The sequence below is a fragment of the Phoca vitulina genome, unplaced genomic scaffold (assembly GCF_004348235.1).
Source record: "Phoca vitulina isolate PV1807 unplaced genomic scaffold, GSC_HSeal_1.0 scaffold94, whole genome shotgun sequence".
Lineage (NCBI taxonomy): Eukaryota > Metazoa > Chordata > Mammalia > Carnivora > Phocidae > Phoca > Phoca vitulina.
In genome coordinates this window covers 3,297,104-3,310,780 of record NW_022589797.1, presented here as the reverse complement: position 1 = coordinate 3,310,780, position 13,677 = coordinate 3,297,104, and the positions used below count along the sequence as shown (strand labels likewise).

General features: G+C 41.7%; 1 protein-coding gene across 4 annotated transcripts in view; it reads left to right on the top strand.

Moving 5' to 3' along the window:
* NFX1 (nuclear transcription factor, X-box binding 1) overlaps nt 1-13,677 on the top strand; it is a 74,229-nt gene that overhangs the window by 7,154 nt on the left and 53,398 nt on the right. For all 4 annotated transcript variants that reach the window (XM_032396787.1, XM_032396786.1, XM_032396785.1 and 1 more), the window contains exons 3-4: nt 10,238-10,396; nt 13,244-13,321. In XM_032396787.1, the coding sequence (XP_032252678.1) occupies nt 10,238-10,396; nt 13,244-13,321 (237 nt within the window). The remainder of the gene's footprint in view (nt 1-10,237; nt 10,397-13,243; nt 13,322-13,677) is intronic.

The window sequence follows — 13,677 nt, the reverse complement described above, 5'->3', positions numbered from 1 at the left end:
AAATCAAGAGTCCCACACTTAACCAACTGAGCACCCAAGCACCCCTCTTTCTTCATTTTCATATCCCTATTGCTTATCATAGCTCTTAGAACATAATAGGTACTCAGCTCTGTTGGAAAGTTCTTCCATCCATTGAACTGAAAACTTCTTTCCAATAAATACTTTCTATACCCTGGTTCAAGTTCTGCCCTCTGAAGCAACACAGCAACCAGTCTCTCTCCTCACAGTTTCCCTCCCCCTCATCGCAAATCAACTTTATTGCGGCATTTGAAGACACTTCTCATTTTGCCCTGGGTATATGTTTCATCTAGGGTGAACAGCTTCCTTCCAGTAGCTCTTCCTCATGGACCTTCACCATCTGGTCTCCTTCCAGTTTAATGTACATAGCCCAGCCTAACACGTGAAGTCACCTCCTGCCCAGGCCTGTTTTTACACTGGCTTATAGTTCTTCTAGTTCTCATTTGCTTCACTAGGCAGTTCTTCCTCTTGGGACCTCAGCTTGTATGTGAACCAAGGTAATGTTATACTAGGGTTGTTCTTGAATTCTTAAGGCTGGTTAATAGTTTCCTTTTGCTTCATAACAAATTACCACAAATGTAGTGGCTTAGAATAGCACAAGTTTATTATATCACAGTTTCTTTGGGTCAGGAGTCTGGTTATGGGTTAGTTCTCTACTCAGAGCTTCAGAGGACTAGAATTTGGCCAGGGAGGCAATCTCATCTGAGACATAGGATTCTCTTCCATGCTCACTGGTTTTGGTAGGATTTAGTTCCTTATGGGTGTAGAATGAGGTCCTCCATATTCGTGCTGGCTATTGGCTGGGGAGCACTCACAGCTCTTAGAGGTTACCTGCAATACCCTACCACATGGCCCTCTACACAACATGGTACTTTTCTTTTTCAAGGTCTATAGGAAAATGTGTGCTACAGATTGTTCAGATCTCTCTGACTTCCTTGATCCCTAAACTGTTTTTAAAGGATTCGCCTGATTAGATCAGCCCCACCCATACGCAAGGGAAGGAGATTATACAGGGCACGCACACCTGTATGCATGTGGGAATTTTAGAGGCCATCTTAGAATTCTACCTAACAGATCTCTCTTGGCCTCACATCCCCACATATTTTTGAGAACATTTTATTCATATTTATTGAATAAATACTATGTAAAAGCACTGTTCTTAGCACTGGGAGTACAGTATTGGTGAGATTCACATTCTGGTAGGGAAGGCAGGCAGAAAGCACTTAAACCAATATTTAATATGTTAGGTGGTGAGTAAGGACTAAAGAAATACAAAGCAGGTTAAAAGGACAGAGTAACAGGGGCACTTGTTTGGCTAGGTTGGTCTGTTCTGTTTGATGAGACACTTGAATAGAGACCAGAGGAAATGCAGAAGTGCACCATGTGGCTCTCTTGAAGAGTTATTCCAAGCAGAGGGAGAAGCAAGTTTAGATTCGGGTGGGAGGGGGACATTGTGAGCAACGGAAGAGGCGGGCAGTAGAGGATATCAGAGAAATCACAGGGGCTGGATCATGTGAGGCCCTTGGACTTGGTTCTGATTAAGATGATGAGAAGCAGCTGGAGGTTTTGGGGAAAAGGGATGACATAATCTTACTAACATTCTAAAACGATCACTCAGCCTGCTGTGTGGAGAATTGGCTCTAAGTAAGCAAGGGGACAAGTTAGGAGGCTGTTGCAGTAATTCACATAGTTGATGATGGAGACTTGGACTAGGATAGTAGTGTTGGAAGAGGTAAGAGTGTTAGACTTTGGATATATTTGGAAGATAAAACTCAGGATTTGGAGATAGACTAGATGTTGGCTGCAAGAGAATGAGAGGGTTCAAGGACCAAGCCAAGGCTTTTGTGCCTGAGTAATGTAAAATTAGAATTGCTGGGGTGCCTGGCTGGCTCAGTCAGTGGAGCATGCAACTCTTGATCTCTGGGTTGTAGGTTCGAGTCCCACATTAGCTATAGCGACTATTTAAAAAATAAAATCTTTAAAAAAAAAAAAAGTAGAATTGCCAGGTACTGAAGTGGTAAAACCTGGGAGAGGAAAAGGTGTTGTTTGTTTTGAAAACTTTTTAGTTTGAGATAATTTTGGATTTATAGAAAGTTACAAAGATAGTACAGGGAATTCCCATATATCCTTCACCCAGCTTTGTCTGATGTTAATATCTTACATATCTTGGTCAAAACCAAGAAATTAACACTGGTATAAACTAAACTGTAGACTTTATTTGGATTTTGCCATTTTTTCCACTACCATCTTTTTTTTGTTCCAGGATCCAGTCCAGGATACCATGTTGCAATTAGTCATCATGTCTCCTTAGTCTCCTCCCAGTCTTTCTTAGTCTTCTTGTTGGAAAAGTTTTCTTAGACTTTCCTTGTTGGAAAAGGTGTTTTTGGATATGTTTTGTCTACTCCTTGTTTAGAAAATTTAGATTATTTGGTTAAGTAGGGAGTTAAAAATTCAGGCAGAGATCTGGACTGGAGATTTAAATTTGGGAACTTTCAACATGGAGTCCTCTAGCAGACTAGAGGTCACCTAAGGTGTGAGTGTAGTCAGAGAAGAAAAGTTTGAGGGTAGAGCCTTCCTATACCTCAGTGTTACAAGGTTGGAAGGTAGGGACCCAGCAAAAGAGATGGAGAATGAGTAGGAATTGAACTAGGAAGCGAACCATGTTTTTGCTTAAAGAATTTATTTATTTATTTATTTATTTAATCTATCTATCTATCTATCTATCAATCAATTAGAGAGTAGGCATAAGCAGGGGAAATGACAGAGGGAGAGGGAGAAGTAGGCTGTCCTCTGAAAAGGGATCCCGATGCAGGGCTCGACCCCAGGATCCTGGGTTCATGACCAGAGCCGAAGGCAGACACTTAACCGACTGAGCCACCCAGGCACCCTGGGAGTAAACCATTTTTTTTTTTTTTTTAAGATTTTATTTATTTATTTGACAGAGAGAGACATAGCGAGAGAGGGAACACAAGCAGGGGGAGTGGGAGAGGGAGAAGCAGGCTTCCCGCCGAGCAGGGAGCCCGATGCAGGGCTCGATCCCAGGACCCTGGGACCATGACCTGAGCCGAAGGCAGCCGCTTAACGACTGAGCCACCCAGCTGCCCCGAAGTGAACCATGTTTTAAACACCAAACTAAAAAAAGAACTCAAGGAGAAGGGAGTGATCAGTTGTGCCAAATGCTACTGATGGGTCCAGCAAGAGGACAACTGCATATTGATTGTTGGATTTGGTGGTGTGAAGGTTATTGGTCTTGATAAGAGCAGTTTTGGTGGAGTGGTGGAGATGAAAGCTTGATAGAATGGAAAGAGAGGATCACCCCAAATATAAGTCTCCATGGCTGCTGGAGAGTGGTCTTTGCTTACTCTCGTTCTGTACTGAAACTAGCACTGCTCCTGTTCTACCAAGCTGTCTGGATCCCTCATTCTCTGGTAACAGGATCCCCTATATCCTTAGTCAGTTCCTGCTCTGCTCCTGCTCTTTTTTTTTTTAAGATTTTATTTATTTGACAGAGAGAGACACAGCGAGAGAGGGAACACAAGCAGGGGGAGTGGGAGAGGAAGAAGCAGGCTTCCCGCAGAGCAGGGAGCCTGATGCGGGGTTCGATCCCAGGACCCTGGGATCATGACCTGAGCTGAAGGCAAATGCTTAATGGCTGAGCCACCCAGGCGCCCCTCTGCTCCTGCTCTTAATTAATCTGTGGCCTTCTCTAAGTTCACCCCTTTCCTTACAGCCTGTTCAGAGCATGCTTTTTTCCTTTATCCCACTTGCCTTAGTTTCTGGAGGACAGGAAGAGCGTGCTCCTCTCCCAGTGTCCTTTCTGAACCATTACACTTCTATCTTATATCAGAATCCCTGCTCCTTTGAACCTAATGCTACATCACTTTTTGGCTACATCACCTTCTGTCTCTTTATCTTTGTCATGTATTAGCCTCCAAATCTCTCAGCCCTAGCGTCATTTATTAAAGCCTCCTGCCTATATCTTCTTCTACAGTGGTTCTCAAGGATGTACATCTCTGGATGTACTTGCAGACCAGCAGCCATCAGCAACACTGGGGAACTTGTTAGAAAAGCATATTCTTGGGCCTCACCTCAGACTTAACAAACAAATTCTGGGAGTAGGGCCCAGCAACCTTATTTTTTAATAAGCCTCCAAGTTATTGATTTGAGAACTACTGATTTACCATAAATCCTGCTATTATTCTGCGAGACTTTAGTGATCATATGGATTATACCATCCTCACGTTCTTTGATCTTCTCAACCACAGTGACCTTCACCTTCATTATCCCTCCACACCCCCTACTACTTTCTGACCATAACCTCCCGTCCTTCTGGCACTCTCAGTCTGTTCCACCCACTAACTGTATCGTCAGCTGTCTATCCTTCTTTATTCCCTCTTCAGGCTGGGCCTTAATGTAATTTTAAAGTATTATCCTTCTGCCAAGCCATTTGGCAGAATCCCCACCCTGGGTTGATGCTGCAGTCTACCTCTTTTGCTCCATCTGACTAACAGAATGCTGTTCCAGGAAATCATAGGATAGTACAGATTTGGTGCTGCTGCAGATTCACTCACCTCTCAGGAAAGTCTTCCTGATCACCCTGTTTAGAACTCTAGTATTTCCCCCGTCACCAGCATTCCCTATCCTTTACTGGTTTATTTTTCTCCGTAGCACTTATCACTATTTGATATCACTATTTTTTCATATAATTTCAATAATTTTTCATTATTTGTTTATTGTTTACCTTCCCCTACTAGATAATAACTTCCTAAGGGCAGTAGATTTTTGTCTGGTTTGTTGACTGTATATTCTTAGTGTTTAAACAATGCCTGGCACACAGTAGGTTCTCAGTAAATATTTTTGATTAGTGATTCTCCAACTTCAGTTGACTTTCAGTACTGCCCATTTCCCCTTATATGACCTTGGACAGCTGCCCTTCTCATTTTCATCTAAGACTACTCCAAATCTTTTCCAGTCTTATTCAGACCTTCCTGCCATTCGTCTCCCTCAAACTCAATGGACCTCCTTGCCTCCTACTTCACAGAGAAAGGGGAGATCATCAGGCATAATTTTCTCAGCTTCTTGCTCCCTTAAATGCAAACTCAGAGACATCTGTGCCTAACCTCCTTTTCGTTCATTCATTCTGAAATCTCCTTTGTTTTCTTCCATCAGCCTTTTCACATCTACCATTCCAAGTTCTCAGCCTGAAGCTCTCTTCCCAAGTCTGTCACACACTCCAAAAGGAAAAACTGCCCTTGTCATGTGCCCCCCTCGCTGCCCCCCCCCAGTGTTTCCTTTCCTTCCATTCCAGTTTAATCAAGAGTCACCACTCTTGTTTCCTTTTCCCTATTTTGATTCACTTCTCAGTCCTCTGCTATCATCACCACTTGCCTCCCAGCTACTGATAGGTCATTAATGCCTTCCTATTTGCCACCCCCAGCAGACAGATGTATTTCAGTCCTTATCCTGGGCTTCCCTTTGAGTCTGATGTAAAGGAGTCTTTGTTGAAATGTTACTTCCTTGATACCACACATTTCTGGTCCTCCTTGTTCTCCTTGGCTGTTCCAGCTTGTGTCCTTCAAGTTTCTCTTCCTCCACCTCTTTCTTAAATGTTGGTGTTTCCCAGGGCTTTATCTTAGCCCTCTGTTCTTCTTACTTGATAAGGTCTCATTGGAAGATTACAACTGGTTCCATATCTTTCAGCCACTGCCTCTGTGCTGTGCTGACTTCTAAACTTTTACCTCCAGTCCCTAAGCTCTGCCACAAGCTTCAGACTCACATAAATAAATGTGGTATCTGACATATGCTTCAGACTCAGCAAAACCATCTTTTTTTTTTTTTTAAGATTTTATTTATTTATTTGTCAGAGAGCAGAAGCAGGGGGAGTGGCAGGCAGAGGGAGAAGCAGGCTCCCCGGTGAGCAAGGAGCCCGATGTGGGACTCAATCCTAGGACCCTGGGATCATGACCTGAGCCGAAGGCAGACGCTTAACCAACTGAGCCACCCAGGCGTCCCTCAGCAAAACCATCTTGAACATGTTGACCATGTTTATATTGTATTAGCTTTTTTTTTTAAAGATTTATTTATTTTCTTTAGAGAGAGTGAGAGAGAGCACAGGCAGGAGGGGCAGAGGGAGAAAGAATCTCAGGCAAACTCCTCACTGAGCGTGGAGCCCGTGTATTAGCTTTTTAAAAACAGCTGCCTCACATTTCATGAGGTAACTTAATAAAGTTGCTTTAGTAGGTAATTCACCTTTAGTCCCAGCATCTATATAATAACCAGCTTTAACCTTTTGTTCTATTTTCTTAAAGAATTTTCCAGTGCTCAGTTTTACATTGTTTAAATCATATAATATAAACAGTGTTCATCTTTTTGCTTATTATAATGTGATATTTTCCACTCATTAAGAAATCTTTGCACTGTATTCTAAATATATAATATGCAATAAAATAGATAAGCATTAATATTTAAACAATCTCCCATTTTTTATCTAATTTTTATTTTTGCTGATATATTTTAAGATAAATTCCAGATATCAGATTATTTTTAGTGTACATCTATTTTTTAGTGTATCATTATTTTTAGTGTACATCTATTTTTTTAATGGCTTTTTTTTTTTTAATCACAGTGTACTCTTGGATTTTTCAAATCAGTATTGCTTTTGGGTTTTTTTTTAACCGTTATTTATTGGTGCATCTGAAAAGTCTGTAGTCAGTTAACACTTCAGTCAGGTCTTTTCCAGTTATTTCAGTGGGTGCATCACCCTCTTTACTGACATGCTTTCAAAGTACAAGTATGGAGTAGACAGAGTCATGACTGAGAAATTATGGGGAAACCCTAGTGGAAGAGGATTTAGGATTGAAGAAGAGCCAGTGGTCACACCAGGGCTGGCAGCCAGCAGACAAGAGTCTTGGACCTGAAATGTTATAGTTTACCAGCAGAAAGCTGTTCTGGGACAGTACCATATTTTACATGTGTTACACATGTTTTGATAAAACCAAAGCATTGTTGGTGAAAGGATTATACTATTTCTCTTTCTAGGTCTTTCTGGAACCTTTTGCTATATTTTTATTTCTTTTCATTCATTCATACAAGTATCCTTGAGTGCCCACTACGTCCCAGGCAGCCCTGTAGGTAAAAACCTCAGCCATCAAGGAGTGTACATTCTGTGTATAGAGTTAGGAAATAAGATGAAAAAAGCAAAATAGGGACGCCTGGGTGGCTCAGTCGGTTAAGCGTCTGCCTTCGGCTCAGGTCATGATCCCAGGGTCCTGGGATCGAGTCCCGCATCGGGCTCCCTGCTCCGCGGGGAGCCTGCTTCTCCCTCTGCCTCTGTCTCTCTCTCTCTGTCTCTCATGAATAAATAAATAAAATCTTTAAAAAAAAAAAAAGATTTAAAAAAAAAAAGAAAAAAGCAAAATATATGATATATAAGATAGGATATATAAGTGGCGTGGAGAAAATAAATGATCTGTAAGATTCAAGTGGTGTGGAGAAAAATACAGTATGGAAAAGTAATAGGGAATGTTGAGGGAGTGGGTTACAATTTTTTAAAATATGGCCAAGGCCAGTCTTCTCATTGAGAAGATCACATTTTGAGTAAACACCTGAAGGCGGTAGGGGACTGAGCTATGCCAAAGTCTAGGGAAAAGTATTAGGCAGAGGGAGCACCAAGTTGTAAAGACCCTCGGGCAGAAATCTGCCTGCCAGTCTGGGGCCAGGAAGGAGGTCAGTGTGTTCTTAGAGTAGTGACTTAGGGAAAGAGGAATAACAGGTAAGGACCGGGAGTGATGAAGGCCTTTGTAAGAACTTTGGCTTTTACAGACAGGTGATGTAGAAACCATTGGCAAGTTCTGGGCCTGAGTGGCATCATCTAATTTGCATTTTAACAGGCTCCCTCTGGCTGCTGTGGTGAGAATAGACTGAAGGGGGCAAAGGCAGAAGTAGGAAGATTAGTTAGGAGGCCATTTTAATAACCCAGGTGAAGAGATAGTGGCTTGGGCCATAGTAATAGCAGCAGGGGTTGGATTCTAGATGTATTCTGAAGGTAGTGCCAGCAGGATTCACTGTCCGATTCAACATGGGATGTGAGAGGAACAGCCTTTGCAGAGGGCTTAGTAGAGCTTTGTGGGTTATTCAAGGTTGGCGGTTGTTCCCACATTGCTATATGTATGTGCATCCTCGTGGTCAGTTTCACTGTGACTGGATTTAGAAACATCACATATAAAACAATATTAACAAGCCATAAACTTAATGAATAAGAGAAACAATAAAATAAAAAGACAACCTTCAGGGCAGAAACCAAAACAGCAGTCGATCATAGGGTTCTCATGTATGTTCCCAACTTCACTTACTTTTTTGTGTCCTTTAATTCTCAGTTCTGTCCTAGAATAGTCAATAGGCATTTTCTACAAAATTTATCCAAGTGTAATTCTCACAAACTATTCCTCTGCCACAGTCAGGCTCTTGTATGTAGATGACTCACTCATAATCTCACTCTTTACTGAGCTCTCTCTTACTTACCCCTTCAGAATCTTCCACACGTAGCATGCTAAATGGTAGGAGATGTAATTAACTTTGTTATTCAGAGACGTTAACTGATGCAGAGTAGGGTATCCCTGCTTTTAAGAAAGAATCTAAGTCTGGTTCTTTAGTTTTTTAAAATATAATTCAGTTTTTGATGTGTTTATGGGTTATCTAAAGTGAGTAGATTTCCCTTTATCAGCCACACAAAATCTTTATTCCAGGCTTTCATCAGAACAAAAGAGCTATCTCAAAAACTACTGAAGCCTGAAACTTTCAAGGGAGAGAGGTTATAGAACAGACTAGATGATACTCATTTATTTCTTCATCCATTCATTTAATAAATATTTACTGAGCACCTGCTAATGGCCAGGCATTGGAAATAAAACAGTGAGCAAGGCAAACAATGCCCTGGCCCTGCCTCACAGACCTTATAGTCCTTGTGTTCTGTATTTCTTTTGCCATTAAATTGGGCAAACAGGAAGTAATCTTAGGAAAGCTAATATTATAAAGTGATTAAAATATGAGCTTTGTGACCTTAGGTAAGTGATTGAACCATTCTGAGCCTCAGTTCCTTCATCTATAACATGGTACCTATATTACAGCCTTGTTAAGAGAATTAAATATGTGTAAAGTGCTTTAGCACAGCATTTATTTAAGGTTAATTATTTTATTCTTAAAGCCTATTTGGACCCAATAACAAATGAAATAGTTTTATGAAACAAATGCTAAAAGTATGGACTGAAAGGGGTGCCTGGGTGGCTCAGTTAAGCATCTGCCTCTAGTTCAGGTCATGATCTCTGGGTCCTGGGATTGAGCCCTGTGTCAGGCTTCCTGCTCAGCAGGGAGTCTGCTTCTCCCTCTGCCCCTCCCTTTCCCCCTGCTCATGCTCTCTCTCTCAAATAAATCTTGACAAAAAAAAAAAAAGTATGGATTGAAAAAAGAAAATTCACACACACACACACACAAACACACACACACACCCTCTGAGAGCACCTGACTCTACCTCAGATCTAGAAAGGCTTTGCTGAGATCGTGTTTGAGGAAAAGTCTGGAAGTGGGTGAAAGTATTAAGGAATCCATCTGGGAGGATTCTTATGACACTGATCTCCCTCACCAGATGCTGGGCTTCTGGAGCCAGGGTCTGTGTCTCCTTTAGTCTAGTAACCCTACCATGGGATTATGGTAAACACCAAGGATATCTTTGTTGAGTAGATCAACTAGAGACTTTCATGGCAACTACTAGAAGAGATGTTACCACCCTGGGTTGTTGGAACCTGTCCAGGCCTAGGTTTCTTTCACCTGACCACTGCAGCTCCATGAGCCCCTTTCTGAATCCATGGATCTGGATCAGATTCAGAGGAGGCAGGGCAAGGTGCTACAGTTGTTGCTTCTGAGGATGCTTAAGCTGTGTTATAAGGGGCGTTTGGCTACTCTGGTCAATTCCTGGGCAGTTTCTTGGCAATGTTTCCTCAGTTGTGCGAATCCCCACCTGAATGTCCACTTCCTAAGTCTTCTTCCTCAGCATATTCCTGTCCCTTCTTGTCCCCAAACACTGAACAACCACCTTACTTAGAATCAGACATACTTAAAACCTTTGTGTTTGGATTCTTCCTTCAAATGCCTTGCTGATCCTTGGTTGACTAAAGTAAGGAATGTTTTTCTGTGTTTGAATTAATTCATTTGGTTTTTTAAACAGGTTCTCTAATTGAACAGCTAACTACAGAAAAATATGAGTGCATGGTGTGCTGTGAATTGGTTCGCGTCACAGCACCAGTGTGGAGTTGTCAGAGCTGTTACCATGTGTTTCATTTGAACTGCATAAAGAAATGGGCACGGTCTCCAGCATCTCAAGCAGGTCAGTCATTTCTCTCTTCTGTATAGTTATTCTCACTCATTTGATATATTCAGGTTTTAAACTTAGCTTTTTTTTTTTAAGATTTTATTTTTTTTCTTTTATTTATTTTTATTTATTTATTTGTCAGAGAGAGCGTGCACACAAGCAGGGGAAGCGGCAGCAGAGGGAGAAGCAGGCTTCCCGCTGAGCAGGGAGCCCAGTGTGGGACTCGATCCCAGGACCTTGGATCATGACCTGAGCTGAAGGCAGACGCTTAAGTGACTGAGCCACCCAGGCGTCCCTAAGATTTTATTTTTAAGTATACCCAATTTGGGGCTCCAGCTTACAACCCTGAGATCGAGTCATACTCTCCACCGACTGAGCCATCCAGGCACCCCTTAAACTTAGGTTTAAAAATAACTAATTCCTCTTGAATATTTTATCTGCGCTGTTGCCTTGAACACATGTTTTAGATGACTAGTATGAAGCTGTAGATCTTAAATAAAGAACTAAGGGGTGCCTGGCTATCTCAGTTGGTAGAGCATGCAACTCTTGATCTCAGGGGCGTGAGTTCAAGCCCCATATTGGGCATAGAGCTTACTTAAAAGGTAAAAATAAAATAAAATTTTTATTTATTTATTTATTTTAAGATTTAATTTATTTATTTGACAGAGAAAGCGAAAGAGGGAACACAAGCAGGGAAAGTGGGAGAGGGAGAAGCAGGCTCCCCGCTGAGCAGGGAGCCCAATGCGGGGCTCGATCCCAGGACCCTGGGATCATGACCTGAGCTGAAGGCAGATGCTTAATGACTGAGCCACCAGGCGCCCCTAAAATACAATTTTTAAAAAAAAGGAAATTTAAAAAACAGCTTAACATAACAATATTAAAATATATTTGGGATATAACAAAATCAGTCACATTTATTGAAAATGGTAGCTTTTATCCAAGTAGCAATTACAGAAAACATTTCCTGTGTAGTTTGCTTTAGAAAATTTATAGAAAGCAGTTATTGGGGTACCTGGCTGGCTCAGTTGGTTAAGCAACCAACTTGTGATTTCAGCTCAGGTCACGATCTCATGGGTTGTGAGATCGAGCCCTGCAGAGTTGAGCCTCTGTGCTCAGCGTGGAGTCGGTGGAGTCCGCTTGAGAGATTCTCTCTCTCCCTCTCTGTCTCCCTCTGCCCCCCCTCCCCCGCTTGTGCTCGCTTGTGCTCGCTTGTGCTCTCTGTCTTTCTCTAAATAAATAAATAAAATAGCCATCTGGGTGGCTCAGTTAAGTGTCTGACTTTGGCTTGGGTCATGATCTCAGGATCCTGGGATCTTGCCCTGCCTTAGGCACTGCGCTCAGAGGGGAGTCTACTTGTTCCTCTCCCTCTGCCTCTCCCCCTGCTCATGCACACACTGTCTCTCTCAAATGAATAAATAAAATCTTTTTAAATAAATAAAATCTTTAAAAATTTCCTTAAAAAAAAAAATAACATGTTTTCTGATTTGTGACTCTTCTAATTTAAGGCATCTGAGGGTGCCTGGCTGGCTCAGTCGGTAGAGCATGCAGTTGTTGATATCGGGGTTGAGGGTTCGAGTCCCATGTTGGGTGTAGAGATTACATAAAAATAAAGTCTTAAAAAAAAAAAGACATCTGGGTTTTCGTGAATGTACTCAAATATTTTATCCTCTTTTTTTTTTTAAGCCAAGATTTAGATGATGTTTACCTTAATATTAGAACCACATAATGAGGGGCACCTGGGTGGCTCAGTCGTTAAGCGTCTGCCTTCGGCTCAGGTCATGATCCCAGGGTCCTGGGATCGAGCCCCATGTCAGGCTCTCTGCTCAGCAGGAAGCCTGCTTCTCCCTCTCCCACTCCCCCTGCTTGTGTTCCCTCTCTCGCTGTGTCTCTGTCAGATAAATAAATAAAAATCTTTAAATCTAAAATCTTTTTTTTTTTTTTAAAGATTTTATTTATTTATTTGAGAGAGAGAGAATGAGAGAGAGCACATGAGAGGGGGGAGGGTCAGAGGGAGAAGCAGACTCCCTGCTCAGCAGGGAGCCTGATGCCGGACTCGATCCAGGGACTCCAGGATCATGACCTGAGTTGAAGGCAGTTGCTTAACCAACTGAGCCACCCAGGCGCCCTAAATCTAAAATCTTAAAAAAAAATAAAGCCCCGATGCGGGGGCACACGCTTAATGACTGAGCCAGCCAGGCGCCCCTAAATAAAATCTTTAAAAAAAAAAAAGAACCACATAATGAATTGATAATCATGTGAAGCGATGGAGGTGTTAGCTAATGTGACAGTGATAATCCTATTATAGTTTATAAATGTATCAAGTTAACATGTTGTACATCTTAAACTTAGTGTTATATGTCAATTATATCTCACTTGACATTAAAAAAATGGGTACCTGTTTGATTACTATATTTAAAGTCCTTATATATAAGTCCAAATGCAGTATTTAAGCAGAGCATTCAGATTGTGAATTTGTTTCTTAATATCCTGATATCCTTAATATCTGATATCTTTAACATGAAATGACTACTGCTGCTATAACATTAAGGCTTCCTTTAGGTTTAAATTTTTAAAAATTACATGTACTTTTAGGGGCGCCTGGGTGGCTCAGTCGTTAAGCATCTGCCTTCGGCTCAGGTCATGATCCCAGAGTCCTGGGATCGAGCCCCACATCGGGCTCTCTGCTCAGCGGGAAGCCTGCTTCTCCCTCTCCCACTCCCCCTGCTTGTGTTCCCTATCGCTGTCTCTCTCTCTGTCAAATAAATAAATAAAATATTTAAAAAATAAATAAATAAATAAAATAAAAATTACATGTACTTTTGTAAGGAAATTATTTTGGTTTCCTCTCCTTTTTCTTGACAGATGGCCAGAGTGGTTGGAGGTGCCCTGCCTGTCAGAATGTTTCTGCACATGTTCCTAATACTTACACTTGTTTCTGTGGTGAGTTTTTTTTTGCTTTCACTTGAGTCTCTTCCACTTTATGCATTGTAACTCATTTTCCAACCCAGAAGAAGTGATGTACCAGGCATATTTTAGAAGTTCCTAATAAGACTTCAAGGTTCCAGGAGTTTACCGACATCATCTGCCTGTGGTCCATCACACAGCCAGAGTCACAGGCCTTTGTGCTTTTGGCAGGCTTTTCTGGACATGAGCCTTCTCACCATGCCCACCAGGCTCATGCTACTTCTGAGCTGTGGTGCTGGTCTCCGTGATCTTTTTTTTTTAAGATTTTATTTATTTGACAGAGAGAGACACAGCGAGAGAGGGAACACAAGCAGGGGGAGTGGGAGAGGGAG